The sequence below is a fragment of the Callorhinus ursinus genome, unplaced genomic scaffold, assembly GCF_003265705.2.
Source record: "Callorhinus ursinus isolate GAN/ISIS: 27379988/994484 unplaced genomic scaffold, GSC_fseal_2.0 scaffold5, whole genome shotgun sequence".
Taxonomy (NCBI): Eukaryota; Metazoa; Chordata; class Mammalia; order Carnivora; family Otariidae; genus Callorhinus; species Callorhinus ursinus.
The window spans coordinates 66,535,384-66,559,857 of NW_027397067.1; the positions used below are offsets into that span (position 1 = coordinate 66,535,384).

The window sequence follows — 24,474 nt, forward strand, 5'->3', positions numbered from 1 at the left end:
CAGGGTCTCCTGACCTTGAAATGGCCTGGGACCCTGGCTCTGGAAAGGGTGTTAACTCTGCACAGGGTAACCTGCTCAGGCCATCCAACGGTTAGAACCTGGGTTCCTGTGGTACTGATGCTCAGAGCTGCGTGACCTCAGAAACACTACCTACCCTCTCTGGGCCTTGCCTTCTCATCTATAAGATGGGCAAGAGAGGGTTGCCGTGATGATTAAGTGATGTCATTCATTTTGAGTACCTGGTACAGGTAAGCGAGGAGAAACAGCAAAATACCGGCTCTTTGTATTCATATTCTGCCCCATTTAAAGTCTAGGTGGAACCCATAATTTCTGGTGGGGCTTCATGGTTTCTGCAAATGTAGAGCTGTCTGAAGAGCTTGTTGGGTCATCCTGACACTGGTCTTTTGATCCCCATCCAGGGTGGAAGAGGAGGCTGGTCAGCTTCCAGGAGAAATCAGCGCGTGCGTGCATGTGTGTGTGTATTTCCCCCTTATATGTCTGAATTCCTCGAAGTTACTATCACAGTGTTATTTAGTTTTTCTTCTTTTCAGAAAGGGGATGTTTGGGCTCAAGCTGAAGAAGAAGAAGAAAGCAGAAAAGGGGTTAATCCTAGCCAACAAGGCTGCTCAAGGTGAGGCTTTTGGGGATGGGGAAAATGCACTACCCTGGGGCCTACAGGTCTCACAGAGCTGAGCCCTCCTTGGCTGAGAATGGAGCTCTCCCTCCGTGGGAGTGAGGTGGGAAGCGTGCTGCCTGCTGTGTCTTCGGGCCCTGCCGGTCACAGGTATGGCGTCCGCCCCAGTGCTGCTGGTCATCTGGTCACTGGGCCCAACAGGGGTGGGGCAGACACCTGTTGGGCCGTGGAAGGGGACCCCAGGGGGAGACAGGGGCAAGGTTTAAGCTCCTGTTTCTGTCCTGATTTGCTCTGTGGTCCAGGACTCACAACACAGCTGTGATTCTCGGCTTTTCCCTCTGGCAAGTGGGCACGATGGGGGTTGCTGGGCCGACCTCACACGCCTTGGGGAGGATCCACTGAGATTTTAAAAATACGAGTGAGGACAGCAGCTGCTACAGGGGAAGCTTTACATTTATTGTCTCATTCGACCCCGCCATCATCCGACCAGTGGGTGTTGCTATCCCAGGTTTGCGAAGGAGGTTGTAGAGATGCAGAGAGAGTAAGTGAAGTGTGGGAAGGACAGCTACTGAGTTTGCAGGGCACCGTGGAAAACGAAAATGCAAAGCCATTGTTAAGAAATTATTAAGTTTCTGGATGGCAATAGCAGAGTATTGGGCCAAGTGCGAGGAGATCCTTCGGATCACAGGACCCTGTGTGGTTGCAGGAAGCTCAGAGGCATTTTAAGTGGGGACAGGGCTTAAAGCTACCTACTCAGGGAATTAGGTGGAAAAGACTTTTAGGTCTTATCTGGTGTCCTTGAAATTAGGACCCTGCAGTAGGTCCCAGGGCACAAGGTTGAATGAGACAGTCCCTTACTTTCAGGACCTTATGAAAAATAATATTTAGGACACATTTAGTAAGTCCCTGCTGCTCTTTAGCTGACATGCATCATTCATGACTCTGAAATGTAGGTTCCTTTGCTCCTGTACAAGAGAGGTGCGGAGAGGTTGAGGGTTCGCCCAAAGCTGCATGGCTAAGAAGTAGAGAAGCTAGCTTCTGAGCAGAGGTCAAGCTCATACAAGAGCCTGGGTTTTCCTACTCCATGGGTCAGCCTCCAGGTAGGAGCCTCTACTGACTGCACCCGGAAGGAAAGAACAGGCTGGTGGAGATTGAGGGCAGTCAACCTCTGAGGCCTTTCAGAGAAGCTGACTCCCCAGGCTCATTCTAATTAGAGTCTTTAGCACACAAAGCAAACAGGGCAGAGTGGAATCAGGCCCCTCCTAGAAAGTAAATAGCATTTATGCTGATGGCCAGGGGCTTGCCCCATAGGAGACGGACAAAACAAAGTCCATAGTACACTCTCTCCTTTTTGGCCTGGCCTGGGAAGTTAGGGCTTTACTGGATGAGGTATTTGGAGATGCTCAAAGTCAGTGACTCTCATATCTGTGTATTTGGGGCATAGGGGCTATGTCTTAATTTAAGTTCCAATGATCCTAACCCATCCGTTAATTAGTTACCCAAAGTTATTGAGTCCCTCCCATGATCAGCCATTCATTCATTTCCTCAACAAATGCTAATGGCCTGTAAGCTGAATGCTGGCTTCTGCACTAGATTCTGGTATAGAACAGTGCCCTCGGGTAGTTTAGAGGGAGGAGAACCCTGTGTAGGACTCTTCTGTTTGCCTTTCCCAAATCAATTCTCCACCCTTTTCCACCTGTTCTCGGTCCCAGGGGGCTGACCTGTATTGATGCAGAACCCAGGTCCTTTCCCCAGTGGGGCGCCCCAGCAGGAGGGATGAGGGAGGGAGGAACGTGAGCTCAGATCCAGTGATTGGATGTGTTCTTCAACTGAAGGGTTGTAAGGAGCCGACTGGACCTGACTTCCTCTCCTTCCAGGTTCTGGTAACTGCTCGCTTGCCTCGTTCTTGGGGCCTCCAAACAGAAACAGCTTGGCTGTTGTGAGCCCCAGATAGCTGCACAACTCTTTGTGATTTTCCTGTACCCACACCTTTGTATAAAGTCCTCAAATCATCCTGTTCTGGGTGGGGGGATGGGGGAGCCTCTTTTATCTATTGAGACCTGAGTAGGTAACTGCATTACAGGTTGAGAAGAGTGCTGTAAAGAAAATAGACAATAAAAAAAAAATAACACCTCTGTGAGGTAGGTAACATTGGCCTTGCCTGGCTTTATAGATGGGGATGACAGGGCTGAGAGGAATGAAGTAACTTGCCCCAAAACATAAAGTTAGAAAGTGGCAGAGCTGGGATTTCCGCCCAACCTTTGGAGTCAGGGTTTTGAACTTCACCATGCAGTCTCTTAGTGTCTAAGAGAATTCCACACACCCTTGGGTTTTCGTCAAAAGTCTGTCTGAGAAGTGGTTCTTAAGCTTTGCTACGCATTAGAATCACCTGGGGGAATTAAAAAAAAAAAAGGAACCTCTGGGCGACATCCCAAATCAATTAAATCAGAAGCCCTCAGTGGGGGAAGAGGAGGTCTAAAGAGTAGGTTTACTATCTATTCCCTTAAATTTTCTAGGCACTCGTGCATTCATTTCCTGTGGCTGTTGTAACCAATGACCGCAGACTGGGTGGCTTAAAATAACCCACATTAATTTTCTCATAGTAACGGAGGCGGGAAATTCACAATCAGTATCACGGGGCCCAAATCACAATATTGGCAGGGCCTCACCCCCTCGGGAGTATCTGATTCCTCCCTCTTCCATCTTCCGATGGCTAGGGTGGCAGCGCCTGGCCCATCGCTGCCTTGTGATTACATTGCGTTCTTCCATTCTCCCTCTGCCTCCCTCTTGTAACGATACAAATGATTGCAACTAGGACCCACCTGTATAATCCCGGATAATCTCCCCATTGGAGAATGCTTAATTTAATCAAAGACCCCTTTTCCGAGTAACATTTACAGGTTCTGGGGACTAGGACTTGAGGTCTTCGGGAAATATAATTCAACCTAGGACACCTTTCTACTCAAAATTGGCCCTCAGCAGGAACAGACTTACATGGACCATTGCTGTTAGAAATGCAGAATCTTGGCCTTCACCTCAGACCTACTGAATCAGAATCTGCATTTCAACAGCTTCCCGGGTGATTCCTATGCACATTACCTTTTACTGAGGAGGTTCAGAGGGAATAAATGACTTGTCTGAGGGTCCACTGTGGCAAGGTCATGACTTGAAAGCATGTCTTTAAGTTCATAATCCAGTTTCCTTTCCACAATACCATGCATATACATCTACTCTTTTTTTTGGAAACAGAAGATGAATATTTTTTTTAGAAAAATTAAGTTATGTGCCTTTCTTTTCTGCCAATGAGATATTAAGTTTCATGCTGGCAGGGACTGTCTTATAGTCTCCTTGAACTCCTTATGATGATTGTCATAGTGCTAGACAGTTGAGGCTCAGATCACCTCTGTGTATATCATAATTGACAGTTTTCTTCCTTTGTTTGCTTCTCTAGATGGCCAGAGTGAAGCAGAGGCACCACAGGAGGGGTCTTCTCACCAGGAAGGACCAGGAGGAGATTTTATTCATGATCATGAATCTGTCGCTCCTATCCCTTCAACTCCTCCAAAGAGAAGGTACGGTGTTTGTGCAGGCAGTCAGCACACATTACTGGGCACCTCCCATGTGCAGGCACCTCTGCAGGTTCTGGGGAACAGAGAATAATACCTGATCACTGTCTGCAAGGAGCCAGATGTCTAAGACAGGAAGACAGAGGTCTGTCTCTACCTCATATCCTCTATGGCAGTGCTGGCCTCTTGATACCGGTCGGCCTTCAGCAGGCCAGGGGCCCAGCTCTACCAGCTTCTGGTCTTAAATCCCCTGAGTTAAGGTCCTGCTGTGCCTCATAATTCAGAAATGACAGGAACAACAGGAGACAGACTCAGGATCTGAGTCCCTCACCTGCTCTTTAATTCATCAAGGTGCCAGATATCTTAGCTTTGTGTTTGTCCCAAGTGTTGATACTACCCAACAAAAAGTCAGAACAAACTGTCCTTTTGCATGTGATTTGCTATTATCAGTTAGCGCTTCATGTGTAACAACCCCAAGCTCAGAGGCTTAATACGAGAATTTATTATTGCTTATGAATCTATGAGTTAGTTTGTTAGCTCTACTGGTTCCAGATAGTTATACATCCATCACTCATGTGTGTGTCGTCATTGGTAATTCTGCTGATTTTAGTTTGAGGGTTGGCTGGTGGTAGGCTGGTCTAGGATTGCTTCGCCTGGGACCACTGAGCTCTCCTCCATATGGTGTTAGATCTCTAGCAGGCTAGTCCAAGCTTATTCCAATGGTGGTGATGGCAGAGTTTCAAGAGAAGGAAGGCGGAGTCTAAGTACACAAAGTTTCTTGAGCCTAGGCTTGGAATTAGCAAAAATCATTTCTGCTGCATTCTATTGGCTAATGCAAGTCACAAGTCCAGCCCATGTCAGAATGAGAGACTACAAGTTACAAGGCAAAGAGCATAGATAACTAATACTTGGGGCTGTCGATGCTTTCAGTCTACCATATTTGTTTATGCCATTTTCTTACTCATGGTAATCCCTCACACCCTCCCTTCTATTTCTGCTCAGAATTCTTACTATCAATAAAGCATATTAGTCCTTCCCTGTGTGACAGAACCTGAATTGTTGTAACTGGGCCATGGCAGGATAGCACACAGTAGATATGTGTAAGAGGTAGAGGGGGGTAGGGAAAGAGCTGGAAATGAGAGATGGTGATAGCTGAAAGGCTGACTCTTAAAAGGAGGCATGAAATTTGTCTGCATATACTCACTGCAGTATCTCCTTCTCCCTATATGGCACCATGACGATCATGGCCCCCCAAGTCCCCCGAAACAGGATTGCAATTATTTTTAAATATCCTTGAAGGGAATCCCTTGTGATTTATTTCACCAGAATAACAATACTGAATGAGGAAGGCAGGGGGAAAAAGAAGTAAGGAGGAGAAGACTTTTTCTTTTTCCCTGGTCAGTGCATTCTGCATCAGTCAAAATTCTACCCACCAACTAATGCTCAAGTGACATCTAATCTCTGCAGTAAAGTCTTTGTTGCTTACCTGGACTCTTAGGAATGTCTCTCTTCTTTGAACTTGTATCACACTTTTTTTTCTACAACACATTTTACATTTACGAGTTCTTTCTTGATATGCCTTTGTCCTCTCTCCCTGGGATACATTGCTAGCTGTGCAAGGGCCAGGTTGCTAGGTCATTCACCTGTTTATCCTCTGAGACCAGGAAAGCACTTTCACACAGTAAATGGTCAGTATGAATTTGCCATTTTATTAATGAACATATATACCTTTTGATATCTACCCTTTCCCACATGCATTATCTCCTTTAATCCTTAGAGCAACGCTATGTGGTCAGAATTATTACTTCCACTTTCAGATGAGGAAATTAAGCGTAACATCACAAAATTGGGAAAAAGAAATATTTTAATTCAGATCAGTCTGACTCCAAAGCTTTGAGATTTTTTTACTAGCTCACTCTGTTCTCTATTAGACTCAATTATAATCACCAAAATGGGATGAAGTCAAATGCAAGACGGTATTGTCAGAAGGCAAGAGAATAAAATTCAATAGGAACTCAAGCTTATTCATTTTCCACCCATTGCTGCCTTGGTGACGACAGGGATTCTTCACCTCTTTTACTATTATCAGTTTCTAAATACCCAGGTGTTGCACATCTGTTTCCAATTACTTATGATAGTCCAGATAAATGAAATCCCCTGGAATGTGAAATCTCACTGAGATGGCATCTAGGTTGTTCCTTCCAATTTTCTCTTTTACTGATTCTTTCAAAAGCAATCACAAAACTCAGGGTGGTTATATCTACTAGAAACGGCAAAGGGGTGCCTGGGTGCCTCAGTCGGTTAAGCGACTGTCTTTGGCTCAGGTCATGATCCCAGAGTCCTGGGATCAAGTCCCACATCAGGCTCTCCGCTCATCGGGGAGTCTGCTTCTCCCTCTGACCCTCTCCCCTGTCATGCTGTTTCTCTCTCTCTCTCTCAAATAAATAAATAAAATCTTAAAAAAAAAAAAAAAGAAATGGCAAAGAAGTCTTGTGGGTAGGATCAGACAGGAGCTAAGGGAGATCTTTATGTAGACCCAGCTCTGCCACTGACTTGCCGAGGCATCTCAGTTTCTCATTCTGTAAAATAAAAAATAAACGATACTGATAATCATACTCACAATAAGAGTTGACATTTATTCTTTTTGTTTGTTTGTTTTTTGCTTGTTTGTTTGTTTTTGACATTTATTCTTGCCAGGCACTGAGTTAAACCTTTACATGCATTATATTGTTCACTTGTAGCAATTACCTCATGTGGTAAGTGCTATTATTAGTTCCACTTTTAGGATGGAGAAACTGAGTCATAGAGAGGTTAAGTCACTTGTTTATTTACATTTATCTCCGCCAGAGATGGAGAGAGAATATGTGATACGGTATTAATAAAACTACTTAGATATACCTGGGAAAATATTAATCATGGCTTATGGATCTAAAATATGTTCTTGCTTAATGAAACAAATACATTAAACTTTCTTTTAATAGATCAAAACTGTTGACTAAGATCCATGATGGGGAGATCAGGTCCCAAAACTATCAAGTAAGTGAATGACTCCTCCCGCCCAGCCTCCCCCAGTTCTTCTTGTGTGAACAAACAGCAAGGTCCAGAGTGCATACATGCTGCTTTGTGTTGTAGATTGCCATCACCATCACTGAGGCCCGCCAGCTGGTGGGTGAGAACCTTGATCCAGTTGTGATCATTGAGGTCGGGGATGAGAAGAAGCAAAGCACAGTGAAGGAAGGAACCAACAGCCCATTTTACAATGAAGTAAGTCATGGAGGTCACCAACATCTTCCCCCCCCCTACCCAATTCTCCCTCCACTCCCATCTGTGGTAGTGGTAGCCAACTAGGAAAGCTGTGCCCCTCCTCACGGCTTCCCACAACTCATCTAAGCCTTGGCAAACCCTCTGAGCCTCCTTACGAACAACCCCATAGAGTTTCACAAAAAGGTGATGAAAAGGAGACGGAAGGAGTTCCTACTCATTTTAAATTCATTGCTGGGTTTTCAATATACCCATTTTCTTATTTCTCATATGCTCATCTTCATTATAAGCTCTGGCTTTAAGTTCAATAAATGTATTGAGTGTTGGTGATGAAGAAGATAAACATCTTTTTCATTAAAGAAACACTAGAAATTTAATTATTAATTTTGAAATAGGCATGTTGCTTTGGAAAGTAAAGCCGACGGGTTTTTCTAAGCAGTGTAAAAATCGTGAGCATCAAAGAGAAAAACATCAGAGAGCGACAGGAAGCTTCTAAATGTTATACAAAAAATGCAGCAAACTCTTAATTATTTGCCTAATGGGAGTAGTGATTGGAAAGGGAGACCATGGAAAATGAAAACAGAAAATAACCAAATCCCATTTGAGCTGTTAACTCCTTTCATTATCCATCACTCCTGCCTCTGAGCCTTTTACCATGAGGTTTTTCCTTCCCATCCTACCTTCACCTCCATAACAACTTTGGCATGGATGCGACATGAACTAATGTGTAGGAAGATGCTTTAAAACTGCAGAGCTCTACAGATTTGTTAAATGTTATGATTCGTATTTTCTTTATGCATACAAGTCCTGGGTCTAAATGACATGAAACGGGGCCTACGTGTCATCAGTAGACTTTCAAGTAGAAACATAGAAGTTGAACTGAAAACCTTTATTACAGCTTTTGACCTTAATTCTCAAGCCCAAGGGCCATCAGATGTTGAAGGAACCAGTTAATAGGGGCTGGGGAATATTTTCCAGCTAGAAAAACGTATGTGGCTCAAAGGTCTAGGGAACCTGTGTGAGGCAATTGAGTTTCAGAAAGGATGAATACCCAGCTTTTCCATCCACATGGATGGGACTGGAGGAGATTCTGCTAAGTGAAATAAGTCAAGCAGAGAGAGTCCATTATCATATGGTTTCACTTATTTGTGGAACGTAAGGAATAGCAGGGAGGACATTAGGAGAAGGAAGGGAAAAATGAAGGGGGGGAATCGGAGGGAGAGACGAACCATGAGAGACGATGGACTCCGAGAAACAAACAGGGTTTTAGAGGAGAGGGGGGAGGGGGCATTGGTTAGCCCGGTCATGGGTATTAAGGAGGGCACGTACTGCATGGAGCCCTGGGTGTTATACGAAAACGATGGATCGTGGATCATTACATCAAAAACTAACGATGTATTGTATGGTGACTAACATAACATAATAAAATTAAAAAAAAAATGAAATGTGAAACTCAGCAGAAAACAATAAACATTGGAACTAATTTATTGATCCAAGGAACTCACAGCATTTCATATGTCCGAATGGGGAATTTCATGTGAGTTTTCCACATAAAAGAAATTCTGCACAACACAACTCTTTAAAAGTTTGAACATATATATGAAAAACTTCCTGAAATATCATGTGTATTTTCCCATTTTCTTAAACAGAAGACATTAAATGTAATGTGGCCTGTCATTGATATCTAGGGACTGCCATTTTGAAGGTTTCTGTGATGTATAATTGCATCTTTCAATTTCCACATTTTGGTTTTTTTGTTCTGCCCTTTAAAACCAGGCTGTGAGCAGTCAGTTCTCCCTTTCCTACTGCTGTCCTGTTCATCTCTAAGGTCCTTGCGTTATTCCTCCACCCTAAAGCTCAAAAACAACCCACAAAACAACTTCCTGGTCCTGCCTCCCCCACCCCTACCAGTCCCCAAAAGACACAACCTACAACAAAACACCATCCCAGTGTTCTACATCTTAGGAGAATATTACCTCACATTTGGGAGGTACTGGGTAAAGTTCAAATGGTGAAACATCTATACTTGAACCCTTGTGTGATAACTTCTGGAGAACTGAGCCCATGCTCCCAGGCTCAGCAATAACCAGCTGTCTGAATCCAGCCATGTCTTTTAAATCCTTTGGTCTTCAGTCTTCTTATCTGTAGAATATAGAGACTGGTCTAGAGAATTTCTTCAAAACTCTAAAATTCAATCACTTTCTTAAAATTAGAAGCCCTCCTTGTCCATAATTTCTTTTCATTCTCTTCCCGGTCAATCTTAGGAATGGCCACAAAGATGTTTGAAACTGAAAAATCCTGAGAAAATAAGATTTTAATCAAGCTCACCCCAAATTAAAACCACACTCTGCTTTTCACCCATCATTATTTATAGGCCAACAAATTAAGAGAATTGACAATGTCAAGGGTTGGCAGGGGTATGGGGAAATGGCTTTTTCGTATGCTGCCAGTAAGCATGTAAAATGGCTTGGCCCCTTTGGAAAGAAATTTCATATTATCTACTAGATATTTACATGTACATAAGCCATGACCCAATAATTGCACATTTTATGTCCATTTTAGAGGAAAATTCACATATATCCTGTGCAAAGATGGAGATGACAGCATTTTTTTTTTTTTGCATTTGAAAAAAAAAATTGGAAAGAATTTAGGTGACCCTGAATAGGGGATGGCCAATTGTTTTATGGTATATCCATTGCCACTGAGGACCATGCAGCTACTGGTTAAGACGGTAGAAATCTACTACTAATCCAGTAACAAAGTTCTTAAATGCAAGCCTGGAAGGATGGTCAGAATGAACTTTGTGTTTTTTAGTACTTTGTCTTTGACTTCATTGGACCCCAACTGCATCTTTTTGACAAGATCATCAAAATCTCAGTGAGTATATCATTGGTGATGGAAGTGGGAGGGTGATGGGAGAGATTCTAGGTATTGGGAACTCTCTAGAACAGCTCAGCCTGCTTAGGGGTAAATAGGTTTGGGAGGGTGAGTGTGGGATGGTAAGTTCAAAACCAACAGAATGGAACATGAAATAACTAATGTGGAGGAATTTGAGAAGGAAAACCTCCTCAAGGAAATCTGTGCTTCTTGGAAACAAGTTATAAGCTACTCTCAAGCTATCATGAATTGAATTGTGGAGTTTACTAATGTGGGAATTTGCAACATGTGCTTCAAATGTCATCTTGACAGATTGCCATTTTGAGTCCATTTATTTCTTTTTATGAGATGAAATGTTAGTGTTTCTCTCTTGGGGTGATATCCACGCTAATCACACTGCTCCCCCCTCCTAGTTGGTAATAAATAGAGAAGTTGGAAAAGGCATCAGGAAGGAGCCAAATATATCAGTAATGCTGGATCAGAGAACATGATTTGGAGCAAGTGGTTGCCGTTTGGTCTCTTCCTAGCTGCCTCCGAGTGTAGACCGTAGGACCTGTTCATGGGGGGTTGTGTCTGCTGCATAGACCCTTCCTCAGCTCCACGGGTGAATTCCTGTCTCCACAGATCATGTCTGAAGGGTAGAGACAGAGAAGCTTCTTGGTCTAGCCAGGCACCTTACCCAGCTGGCCCACCACATGGAGGACAGGAACGGGAAGGGAGGGTGCCCATGCTGAGCTACTAGCCCCAAAGAGAGAAAATGGGGGCACGACAAGATTGATACCAACCTCACATCACTCAGCAAAGGGACAGAGAGACCAGCGGGTGACAGACTGCATTTATCTCACCAGTCTGGGAGATCATGGCTTCTCCCATGAAGAGGTTAGCATGGCTACGCCTGCCTGAGAGAGGCGGAGGGGGGGGTTGTGGAAGGGTAAGCGCTCTCCTCCTAATGGTTCTGAAAGGCCAGAATCCATACTTTACGTACCAATGCAAGACGTACGGAGAGTGAGGAAATGTTTTGCTCCACAGTGACACCAACTCTAGTTAGAATTTTGAAGATGGCAAAACTTGTCTTGGAGACTTCCTTGCCTGTCCCTATCATCCACCCACCTCTGTAATTTATATTATATTATATTTATTATGTATTTTATATATGCACATAGTCACATATATATATATATATATATAACATATTATATATAGGTCCTGCATTAAGTCTTAGGTAATAGTGGAATTATTACATTCTCTTTCTCAGGGGCACTTGAGGAATGTGACTCTTAAAGAATGAAAAGTTATCAAGAATCAAATATTCTTAAAAAAATAAGAGCCAAACATTGTTTATTTATTTTAATTTTTTTAGAGAGGGAGAGCATGAATGGGGAGGGGCAGCAGGAGAGGGAGGGAATCTTAAGTAGGCTCCACACTCAACGTGGAGTCCATCACGGGGCTCAGTCTCAGGACCCTGAGATCATGACCTGAGCTGAAATCAAGAGTTGGATGCTTGACCGAGGGAGCCACCAGGCACCCAAGCCAGATATTCTTAATTTGAATTTTAGGCATGATGACAAGTGGCACAGAATATATTTTGGGACCTGGGGCATTGCCTCAGATATTGTTACATTGCATAGCTCTGGCAACCACCTGTTTGTGAGATCGGCAGTGTAGCTGGGTCCTAAGGAACTGTCTAGATTTCAGACAAACAATGAATAGCTAGATTTTTATACCATAGCATAGACAAGGGTCATGACTCTCTGTGGGACCGTGGATTTTTAGACCGAGGACCAAAGCTGGTATTGCCTTTCGTTCCCTAACTTGGAAGAAGAGGATACTTTGGGCTCCCCAAATAATCCTTAGGGACAGAGACCAAAGATTTTAAAGGGAAAACTCCCCTTGGAGGGGAGTATTTAATACAGGTTTTCTGGTAGTTCGTGAACTAAAAGTCAACATGTCCAAAATAAATTCAACATGGGAGAAGAAGGGGGTGGAGTGCAGTAAGCAGATACTATTGGGATAGACAGGCTGTAGCAGACCATGGTGGTGCCAAAGACCATCTTCCTTTGACAGTGACCCCAGGCATGCAAGGCCCCCAGCACTCTGTGTGTGATACTCCCTGAAGTCCCTGTAATCTCATGCTTGCCCACACCTGGCACTCAGACTGGGTGGATGGATGATTTGAGGAGGGCTCCTGTGTTATTTAAAGACCCATGTGGGCTCTTATGTCCCATTGTGCCCACAGGGACCCAGATGCCTTTGGCCTAAGAAGAGAGCCTGAGTCAGGTTTATGTTCTTGCTGGGGCCTTTGGGAAGCCACATTAGCAATTGCAAGCATGGAGAGGTTTGGAGTGAGCTTTATATGGGTGGCCTTAAATAGCTCCTCCCCTCGAGCCAAGCTGTCCTTACTTGCCCTCAGTTCTCTTAACTCCCCTACAAAGTTTAGGCGAGGTAGTGAGGTTAGAAAGGGAGATTGGAAGGGCTGTCATTTCTTCATTTCCTAAAGTCCATTGAATTTATTTTTATTAGTTGCCTCCACCAAAAGGAGCTGTTTAGAAACCTAAGTCTTCCACTCATCCATCATTCGATCCGTCAGTCATTCATTAATTCAGTGAATGTTTACTGAACACCTATTCTGAACAAGGCCGTGCATGTGGTGGGTGGAAGAAAGTAGGAAACTGTTTCTGATTCAAGGAACTCATAGAGTGTCATAGAAGGGAGCCCAGAGACCCTCTAGTCTAACACAGCTGGTGCAGGAACCCCTGTTGCCACCTTTCTGACCTGGGGTTTTGGCACACTGCTTGGTTATATTCGGTGATGGACGGGTCACTGTCTCTAGAAAAGTTTGTTCATTACTGGGAAGTTCTGTTATAAAACTTATCCTTATGGTGAGCTGAGTCTCTCTTCGATCTTGGATCCACATGGACTTGGATCCACATGGGGAACCTACTCTCTCTTGTACATGGCAGTATTTCCAAGATTGGAAAACACTTCAGTTACCATTACCCACCTCCACACCCCCAGTTTTCTCTTTTCTGAGTTAAAGGTTAAACTACTCTGGCTTCTTCAGCAGTCTCTTATGCAGTGTGCCTTTTGGACCCCGTGCCAGGTCTGCTGCTTTCCTTTAGAGCTTCCTCATCCTGAAAGCACTGCATTAAAGTGTGTTGCTGTCACCAGCCAGGCAATCTGCTGCTGACTTCTGATCAGACAAAACATTGAGGATGACCACTTCCTTTGTTCTGACTATTGTACATGTCCCAAACTTCTCAAAGCGACATGCGATGAGTTCTCTGAGTAAGTTGTGAGCAGGGTGTGGTGGAAGTTTAGGAGAGAAAGGGGACTTGCAGCTGTGGGGGATCAAGGAAGACTGCTTGGAGGAGGCAACATTTGCTCTAGGCATTGAAGGGTAGATAGAGTTTCAATAGGCAGAGATGGGTGTTGAAGGGTGGGCTGTACCAGAGCTCACTTTGGTTTAAAAAGATACTTTTCAGAGAGTGAGATGTGTTAGGTGTCCTTCAATAGCTGAAAACCTGCTAGGTAAGGAAGAGGTCCAGGTGAGATACTTCTGGATGCCCTTTCCACTTGATGACCAAATGTCACTGTGCTCCAGACAAGAGTGAAGGCCAGACAAGCGTCACAGTCTAGAATCCTGGCTGAGGGGTCATGAACCCATTTCACAGATTTATCCTCAAAGAGAAATCTAGTGCAGTGAACTCACTGCTCCATCTCTCCTCAGGTTTTTCACCACAAGCTGATAGGCAGCATCCTGATCGGCTCCTTCAAAGTAGACCTGGGGACTGTGTACAACCAGCCTGGTAAGGAAGCATCACTTCCCAATCTCTCCCTTACTCATCTCCAGTTTGCCACACCTGGAGGTCAACTCATTCATGTACCCATCCACTGACCCACTCATTCAATCAGATGAGCACCGATTACACAATTGGAGCAAACCTGGCTCTTTTCCTCAACGTTGACAATCTAATGACAACATTATCTTTCATATCCATACTTCTGAGCAGGTTTCTTCCCCCAACAAATTCCGTCTATAACTTGGTGCGGTGATGCTGTGTGACACGGGCAGAAACGGTGGCATAGGAGTTACACATATGGACTCTGGAGCCAGATTGCCTGGCTTCACATTCCACCCTGCTCTTTCATGGTTGTGCAACTGACTTGACTTCTCTGCACCTCAGCTTCTTCATCTGAGAAAATGAAGATAAGATAGTACCTCCTTTCCAGGGTTGTTGGAAGATTAAGTTGATATACAAAGTGCTTCATATAGAACCTAGCTCGGAGTAATGGCTGTGGCATGCCATCTAAGGGTCTGCTATGATAATTCTTATTATCTCTGATTTATAGGAAAGTGAAACTCAGAGAAGGCAGGTAGTTTGTCCAAGGTCAGGAGCTGATAAATGAGAGGGCCATCAACAAATCTAGATCTTCTCATGAAAGCTCCCTTCTCTTAAAAGCAATTCCAGCTCGCATGAGTTGGGGGCCAGGGGTGCAGTGGGTGGGGTTAACACCTTAAGGGGTGCTGCAGACTGCGGGGAACAGGAGGGCTCACAACCCACATGAAAGGAGCAGCGGCTTCTCAGCTCCCTTGCCACCTGCGGACACGTGGGACTGTACATTCTGTATTGGCAGATCTAACAATTTTTTTTTTTAGATAAGCCAGAGGTCTAGATTTTGTAAGAGCTTCTAAAGTTTGGACTGACAGTGTAGGCCAAACAAAAAGATCCATGAGCCCCATTTACAGCCTGTGAAAGAATATGTGACCTCTTTACCCCATTGATGTCCTCCTAGCCTGTCCAAGCTAAGAACCTATCTAGGTGATTCGCACTGGGTGGGAAGGCTTTCCCAATACCTGTGGCAGGTTGGAGAAGACAGAGAAGAGAGTGGGAACCAAAGGAGAGGAGGGAAGGTGGGGGAGGGAGGCAGCATGAGGCTGGGGGTCCTGGGAAGAGCTGCCGCCTCCCAGGGAGCAGATCCAGGGCGGCCTGGGGTGTGGGACAGAACTGGCTGCACCTGCTGGGGCCAGCTGTGCGGGGAATCGGAGCTGTCAGGACGCTTTTACAGGTCATCAGTTCTGTGACAAGTGGGCGCTGCTCACAGACCCTGGCGACATCAGGACTGGCACGAAGGGGTACCTGAAGTGTGACATCAGTGTGACTGGGAAAGGCGACGTCTTGAAGACCAGCCCCAAAACCTCTGATGCCGAGGAGCAAATAGAAAAGTGAGACAGGCCCATCCAGGGTCATGCAAGAGAAATGATACGTCCCGGGTTCCATCTCTCTTTCCCCCTCTCCCTCCCGTTCCTTGTGGGCACACGAGAACTGCCAAGTTCATGGCTTGTCTACCTGCGATTCTGCTCTATCAGAGGCACCAAGATGTGTCTTATCAAAGGAGTCACTAGTCTTTGGGAGGTCAGCTTCTAGTTCAAGGACCGCCTGTCTCCCTACGATAACCCAAAATAGATAAGCTGTTCCTGAGTTTATCCTATTTATCTGAATTTGGCTGATTTTTCTTTGAAGGAATTATCGTTTCAACCAGTGGTTTGTGAAATGGGAAGACTTAATGCGCTTCTTTTAAGATGCAGAGTGGGAGACGGTGTTTATTCTATAATTCAAGGACTTGAAGGAGTTTGCATTCACTCTATTCATACCCTTCGCTGCCAAGTACACCACAAAGAAAACTCCTTTTATCTTATTTTTTTAAATTTTATTTTATTATGTTATGTTAGTCACCATACGGTGCATTATTAAGAAAACTCATTTTAGCGATGAATCCTGATCTTTTCAGTTCTTTCTCCTATGTCAGGATCCTTCTTTCTGTCCCCAAATTGCTTCTACCTTTTCTCTCTTCTTCCAAGTGAGAGAGCTTTTTTATTTTTTGCTTTTTGTTCCCCCTCAAGGAACCTTTTGATCCCTCAAGGGTTTCCATCAGAGAGACCCTGGGCCAGATTCTATGTGAGACTCTACAAAGCAGAGGGCTTGCCCAAAATGAACTCCAGCATCATGGCGAATGTCACTAAAGCATTTGTGGGTGACAATAAGGACCTCGTGGACCCCTTTGTGGAGGTCTCCTTTGCTGGGCAGATGGTAAGGAATGTCGTCACCACCAACAGCAAACCAGGGCCAGAACTCTGCTCTCTCCCTAGGACATTACTAATCAAATGAAATCAAGTTAAAATAAAAATTAGGACGTGCCTTAAGAGAGAAAGCTTTCACAAAAGGCCTTGAGTCACATGGCAGGAAAGTGGGGGTGGTGGTGACCCACTCTCTGTCCATTTGAGATCATGGAGAGGGGCTGTGGAGTATTGCGATTTAGGACCCAGGCAGACAGGCCTCCTTCCTTACCTCTGGCTACTTTTCTGAGCTGTTACTCAGTCCCCAGGCTCCGTAGCCTCGCCACCTGCCTCCCAGCCTTCTCCCCAGGCTCTCCAGGTAGTCCTCGTCCTGTGTAAGCCTGGACATCTCTGTTCCCTGTTGTTCCCTGCTCAAGAGCCATTGGAAGAACCAGCACCTGGGCACATGGTCACAGCTTAACCCTGGCTGGCTGGGCTTTGAAGCTTCAGCTGACACACATGTTGTCTCTGCCCTTAACAATATATGCTACTCTAACCCCTCATCTTGGCAGGGTGAACATTGGAGTACTTTTTACTTGGATCCCTCGAGTCATATAGGACATCATCTCCATTTTATGACAAGGAAACTGAGGTCCGGAAGGGGGAAGTGATTTGCACAAGGCCTTACTTTTATAAGACACAAACTCAGGGTCTGACTATATCTGCTGCATGGAACAGATGCATGGAACAACTCGTGTTCAGAACATGCATGTTGGCCTTTTTCCAACCCCCGTGTGATTATGAGAACCTCCAGAGGGCAGGACCCATCAATTACTCCCTTTGTTCCTGATGCCTGGCATGGTGTCTGGTGCAGAGTAGGATGTTAGCACGGTATTCCTCCCTTATCTGTGGCTCTGCTTGCCATGGTTGCAGTTACTCATGGTCTTCATGGCCTGAAATTATTAAATGGGAAATTCCAGAACAAAATAATGAGTTTTAAATTGCACGCCGTCCCGAATAGCGCGATGAAATCTTGCGCTATCCTGCTCTATCCTACCCAGATGTGAATCATCCCTTTATCCAGCAAGTCGGCCCTGCCTGTGGTTAGTCACTCAGCCACCTCGGTTATCAGGTACACTGTGGCGCTATGGCAGTGCTTATGTTCAAATCACCCTTATTTTACTTAATAATGCCCCCTAGATGCAGGAGGAGTGGTCCTGGCAATTCAGATACACCAAAGAGAAGCTATAAGTGCTTCCTTTAAGTGAAAAGGTGGTAGTTCTCAATAAGAAAGGGAAAGAAATTGTACGCTGAGGTTGCTAAGATCTATGATGTTTATTACAGTGTGTTGTTTCAATTGTTCTATTTTATTACTAGTTATTTTTGGTAATCTCTTACTGTGCCTTATTTGTAAATTACACTTTATCATAGGTATGTATGTATAGGAAAAAAACATAGTATATATAAGTTTCAGCATTATCTACGGGTTCAGGCGTCCACTAGAGTCTTGGGAAGCGTTCCCTGTTGGTAAGGGGGGGGGCCGCTGTAATGTTCCTGGGTGCAACGGATTTCCATGGGTGTTGGGTGGAAACAGGTTCGTTATTTCTGGCAACTTACTTTATATTTCCAGCTGGTTTGAAGAGTTTTCTTTAGTCAGTTCAGGGGGCCTCTTTCCTTTCTTTTGATAGCTCACATCTTGCTGGCTTTGTTTTTAGGGGCGAACCACAGTGCAGAAGAACTGTGCCAATCCTGTGTGGCACGAACAGGTGGTCTTCAAGGAAATGTTCCCTCCTTTGTGTCGGAGGGTGAAAATCCAGGTGTGGGACGAAGGCAGCGTGAATGATGTAGTGCTGGCCACCCATTTCATCGACCTAAAGAAAATCTCCAACGAACAGGATGGAGATAAAGGTAAATCTTCATCTGTCTCACTTGGGAATGGGGTCACAAAATGATTGATTTGAAGCCCTCATTTTCATAATGAGAGGATTGGAGCAGGCAGTGTGTTAGGCATTTCCATGCTCTGTGTGGTTTGTGGTTTGGGTTGATTCAGGGCAATAGGTGGAGCCTGGCTGTGGGATCCAGGAGGCTTGATCGTGGTCCCAGGTCTTCCATGAACATTGCTGTGTGTCCTTGAGGTGGTCATTCCCCCTCTCTGGGCCTTGGGTTTCTTAAATGAAAAATGAAGAGTTTAGATTAGATCAGACATTGATAGGCTATGGTCCATGGGCTACATCCAGCTGGCCAAATACGTTTATATGGTTCATAAGCTAAGAATGATTTTTACATGTTTAAAAAGTCCAGAAGATACTGTGCCCCCAACTCACTGTTAGGAGCACATGGTCCTGAGTGTTGCAGGAAGGTGCTGTGACCGCGCACTCAGAGAGCCAGAGAGGGAATGAGGAGGCCCAGCCAATCTACCAGTCAGGGGAAAGAGCTTTTACCCTTTCTTTATTTGCAAAACCTAAATTAGCAGGTGGTAACTTTCTAAATATCCCAATAAACCCTCCCTCCTTAAAATCCCAAGGCAGTCTTTCTCTGCACTACAAATTGGTGTTAATTGATGACTATATTTATGCATGTATATGTGTGTGTACATATAACATATATGCCAAAGGCTTTGCTTAAGCAGAGGACAAGATTTACATATTTTTATACCTCTCACAGCGTGACACCACAGAAAGACCTCGATAAACACTTACTGTTTAAGTCTTCCTATCGTGGAAGGGTTTGCCACAGGATTGCTTTACGCAGAATGCGCACCACCCTCAGAATATCTCAACTTGGTGTAAACATGTTTTACCCCAAATTTTCAGGGACATCTTGATAGTGTTCAAAGAAATGTATAAAATAGTTTTAAAAATTAGACATCAGGGGCCACAGAATCTTCTTATCCCCTTTACCACAGTATCTCTGCTCCTTAAAATTGACCCTCCTTTGGGACAGAATCTCTCTCTTTCTGCCCGACCCCTCTCCATGCCTCTTCAGCCTGTTATTTGTTCTTGCTGCATAAGGTAAATCTCCTGCTTAGCACTTATAATGTAAATATTTACTTGTTTAATGTTTGTTTCTGCTTCATTCTCCACTGGGCTCCGTGTTTAGTGTCTAGCGTGGTGCCTGGCACATGTCACGACTCAATAAACATGAGTTGAATGAATGAACAGACAAGGATGCACGTCGGCATTGGTAGTAACATTACAGCTGTGAACAAACGCACATGTGCGCATGCAAGGAAGACTAGAAAGAAAGAAATACAGCAAATATATCAAAGTGGCAATGGTGGCTCTTTGGGGGATGGGACAGTCTGTAAATATTTTCTCTTGTCTTTTCTGTATATTTTACATTTTAAATGAATGTGCACAATTTTTATAAAGCAAGAAATAATCAACTTGGAAACACTACCAGGCAACTAAAGCTTGGGGCTTTTGCAGGCTTTCTACCAACCTTCGGACCTGCCTGGATTAACCTGTATGGTTCACCCAGGAACCACAGCCTGATGGACGACTACCAGGAACTGAATGAAGGTTTTGGAGAAGGCGTGTCATTCAGGGGCAGAATCTTGGTGGAAATTGCTGTGGAGATCCTCTCGGGAGGGGCACAGGAATCTAAATTTTCCAAGGCACTCAAGGAGCTCAAATTGTCTTCAAAGGACAAAGACTCCAAATCTTCCAAAGGCTCCAGTAAAGACAAGGGTGACAAAACCAATGATGGAAAATCCCAGCAGGTGTCAGACAAGACCAACTCAACAGAGGTAGAGGTGGAACCTTTCGATGTTCCCCCCGAGGTAGGTCTGAGCACTGCTTCACTGCCCCTGTTGAGGCAAGGCCAGAGTGGAGGCAGCACCTGCCACCGCAGCTCCCACAGGCTCCCAAAGGCATGCACAGGTCCCACTTCCCCTGCTAAATGTGTTTTGGCCCAGCCTTGTATTCTGGGCCGATCCGCTGCCTCTTCCTGACACACTACAGCCATCTGCTCATGGTAAATCCCTCCAGTGTTCCCCCAAAACACGGAATCCCATTAGAACCAAAGTGAAAGGGAAATAAAAGTGTTCTGGGAGAGCTGGTGAAAGCAGGTGGTGGGGGGATGGACTGAGAGCTCTATCTGTGGGCTAATTTTGTTTAGCTTTGTTAGCCTAGCCTATGCTATGTGGGTTGAGGGATGAAGAGGAAGAAGAGTGAGTGGCACGCTAGGATGAAAGAATCTGAGAAACCTATTCCCCTGGCTAAGACTGGGGGGAAATCACAATTCAAAGAAATGCCTATTACTCAACATAAAACACATTAGCATTTTTCCTAGCCCCGTCCTGTATGATGGGAAAGAGATCTGGGTCTCCAAGATGCATACAAACTGTGAATAGCCCCTTAACTGTTTGTTTGTTTATTTGAGAGAGAGCGAGCGAGAGAGAGCGAGAGAGCAAGTGAGTGTAAGTGGGGGAGGGGCGGAGAGAGAGGGAGAGAGAATCCCAAGCAGGTTTCATGCTCAGTGCCCGATGTGGGACTTGATCTCATGACTCTGAGATCATGACCTGAGCTGAAATCAAGAGTTAGAAGCTCAACTGACTGAGCCACCCAAACAGCCCCCATCAACTGTTTAGATTAGCAAGGCGGCTCTGTAGTTAAGCAAATGAAGGAACTTGTGTTTTGTTAGTAGCAGAGGTGAGTGGACTCCAGCTCTCAACTTGGATGATTCTGTCTCTGGGAGTGTGTCTCTCAGGTCAACCGGACAATCATTTTGGGTGGGGAAGGAAGGTGATGGCTGGTCTGGGTCACCTTGGCTTTGGTAGAGCCACTTATTTTCACTGCTGGGAACTAATACATCTTAAGGCACAGTGTGGGGGAGAGGATGGAGCCCAGGGTAGGAAATCTTGAGGGTTGGTTCTATTCATGGCTCTGATAGTAACACCTCTCCGTGTTTTAGTTTACTCATTAACAAAATGAGGTAGTAATAGTCTCTTTGTCACAGGCATCTCCTGGGGGTAAATGAGGGAATGCCTGTAAAACGGTTGACAGTGTTCTTTACATGTTTACGGTAGGCTGGCAGTACCTTTACTGTTGCTGTGACCAGTGTTTATGATTTGTTCAGAGCTCTCCACCCTGTTTTTTGGACCTATTTTGGATATTTTGTGGACCTCCCCAGCTCTCCTCTATGGACTTGTATATTGGGAAATACTCTCTGGAAATGTGTACTGTCAGTTTCTTGTGGTTAGAATTGACATTGCTTTGATGTGACTGTATTTATGTGTATTTTTTTCAGAATATCTGCCAACTTTGGAAATGACATTTTTTGGACTTTGCCAGAAACTGCGGGTACCTTAAGTAGCCACCTATGTTGATACCTTGACTGTATCTGATTCTGCAGCAATCTTTCCTACTGTTGAGGCTGACCATTCTTTCCTAGACAGGAATTACCCAGTAGAAAGGGCCTAATAGAAGATTTTCTTAACCCATGTCAGTATCTTCAAGGCATTTTGCTAAGGCCATCTAAAAAAAAAATTTCCAGCGGAAAGCAAGTGTAAGCTGGGAATTTACATAGAGTGTACATTTTCTACAAGGCCAATAGCCCATCTTGGCTCTTGGATAGAAGGTGGTAGGAGAGGGGAAATTCAGGTCTCATTCAAACCCTTATTTCTCCTTCTTTCTCTCTTCGTCTTGGCTTCATGTTTGTGGTCATTTTCCTGCTGGGTTTATTAATTATCTATTGCTATATAACTATTATCCCCAAATTTAGCAACTTAAAACAACAAACATTTATTTTTTCTGTGGATGAGGAATTTGGGAATACCTAGCTTCGTGGTTCTGGCTCAGAATTTTTCATGAGGTTTCAATCAAGATGTTGGTAGGGGCTGCAGTCATCTGACAGCTTGACTGGAACTGTGGGATCCAATTCCAAGATGGCACACTCTCATGGCTGTTGGCAGGACTTGGTTCCTCACCATATGGACCCTTCCACAGGCTTCTTAATATCTTCATGGCAGTTGTCTTCCCCCCCCGCCCCGAGTGGAGTGGGTGATCCAAGAGAGAACAAGGCAAAAATGTCAATGTCTTTTATAACCAATGTCCAGAAGTCACACACTGATATTTAGGCCACATTCTACTTGTTAGAAGTGAGTCACTAAGCGCAGTCCACTCCGAAAGGGGGGAGGAATTAGGCTTAATCTTTTGAGTGGGGGGTTTCCAAGGATTTGTGGACATATTTTCTACCTTCCCCAGAGCCTCAACAGCCTCAGAGCTCACCCTTACCAACATGGTGATATTCCTTCTTGAAGCAGTTTCTTTTTTAGCTCTCCAGGGTCCTGAGCTCCCATCTCCCTTGCTGCAGCCATGCTCTCATCGCATACCTGGGCAAATGAGATCCCATGATGTTGGCTTTTCCAGTTCACCCTCGTCACCACCGTCAAAGGCTAACTCCCTATGCCAAGCTTTCACAGAGCATAGCTAATCTAAGAGATGTGTTCATTTTCAAATTCTTTGAACATGTACTGACTAGTTTCTTTTTTTATTTATTTATTTTTATTTATTTATTTATTTATTTTTAAAGATTTTATTTATTTATTTGACAGAGAGAGACAGCGAGAGCAGGAACACAAGCAGGGGGAGTGGGAGAGGGAGAAGCAGGCTTCCCGCTGAGCAGGGAGCCCAATGTGGGACTCGATCCCAGGACCCCGGGATCATGACCTGAGCCGAAGGCAGACGCCTAACGACTGAGCCACCCAGGCGCCCCACTAGTTTCTTTTTTTAGACATCATCCTCAGTATGTAGGAATACAAAGAGGGTTCGACCGTATGGAAATTATGATATAGAAGTGGAGGTAAGACATACAAAATAAATGGACAGGAAGTAGAAGGTGATACATGCAATAAGGAGCTACAGATAAAGTGTTAATATTTCCTGGAGTAAGTGAAGTATGATAATTAAAATGTTGGGCTCTCAAGTAAGAGAGCTGGATTTTAGATGTGGCAGTGGTTATTGCCCAGCCCCTGGAGAAACATTGCCTCTGAATCTTTATGCTTATTTCCAATAATAATCTCTACTTCATGGGCTCACGGTGAGGGTTTAATGAATTAATACATACAAAGTGCTAAGAATAGAGGCTGGCACATAGTAAGTGCTCAATAAATATTAGGCATGTTTAGTAATTTCAGACAGATTTTTTAATCTTTCACAAACTGCATTGTCTTCATCTTTAAACGGGTAGAATAAGAGCATCTTCCTCCTAGGGTGGTTATGAGAATTACCTGAGATAATGTAGGTGAAGTTCTTAATACTACATCTGACACATAATAAGAACTCAGTAAACATTGCCATCATCATTTCTCAAACTCAGGAAGTCAAAGTATGCTTCCAAAAGAATGGGCCATTTGAGTTAGACCTGAAGGATGGGCAGGATTAAGAGATGAATTCTATCTGTTGAAATACTTTGCCAAGACTACCATTCTTGTGGCATTTGTATATGTAGGCTTTATATGATGTAGATGATCCATGTAGATGATCTCATTATTCCCCCCTGTAGGCCCTGTGACAATGTTTATTTCACAGACAGGGAAAGTGACACCCAGGGAGTGGATATGACTTGCCTAAAGTCAACCAGCCAGGAAGTAGCAGAGCTGGGATTTGAAGACGGGCTTATCTGGTTAAGGAGTCCGTCATCCCTCTTTTAGGCTACATGGCCTATATTCCCATCAGGTCTTCAGATACCTTTTAACCTCCTCCCCGAGAGTAAACTTGGCTCCAGAAAGGCAAGATAAGTGGCTCATTTATAGCTGGTGCATACAGTGGCAGCAGGAGGGAGGGATGTGTGCTCTGTGACTAAGAACCAGCAGTGGGCCCCCACCCTGTCCAACATTTTCTGGTCAATAGAAACATTTCCTGCTGATGCCAACAGCAAGGAGGCTCCTGTGTAAAGGAAAGGTCACTTTTTTGAGACCTGTTGGCTCTCAGAGGGACAGGGTTCGGGGCTCTTGATTGAATGGGGTTCTTCAGCTCTAAAGCCACAACTGTTTATTTTCCTTAGATGAACCTTATTGCTTTTTCCATGTAATGTAATCAATCCAACTGTGAAACCAGGAAACACAGACTGTATGGCAG

General features: G+C 44.5%; 1 protein-coding gene across 1 annotated transcript in view; it reads left to right on the plus strand.

Annotated features, from left to right (window-relative positions):
- The first annotated feature begins 558 nt into the window (after positions 1–558).
- Positions 559–24,474, plus strand: part of FER1L6 (fer-1 like family member 6) — a 114,525-nt gene continuing 90,609 nt past the window's right edge. The window contains exons 1-10 of the mRNA XM_073893182.1: positions 559–631; positions 4,086–4,206; positions 7,182–7,236; positions 7,333–7,464; positions 10,276–10,338; positions 14,066–14,144; positions 15,406–15,562; positions 16,241–16,427; positions 18,109–18,301; positions 19,822–20,174. Of these exons, the coding sequence (XP_073749283.1) occupies positions 559–631; positions 4,086–4,206; positions 7,182–7,236; positions 7,333–7,464; positions 10,276–10,338; positions 14,066–14,144; positions 15,406–15,562; positions 16,241–16,427; positions 18,109–18,301; positions 19,822–20,174 (1,413 nt within the window). The remainder of the gene's footprint in view (positions 632–4,085; positions 4,207–7,181; positions 7,237–7,332; positions 7,465–10,275; positions 10,339–14,065; positions 14,145–15,405; positions 15,563–16,240; positions 16,428–18,108; positions 18,302–19,821; positions 20,175–24,474) is intronic.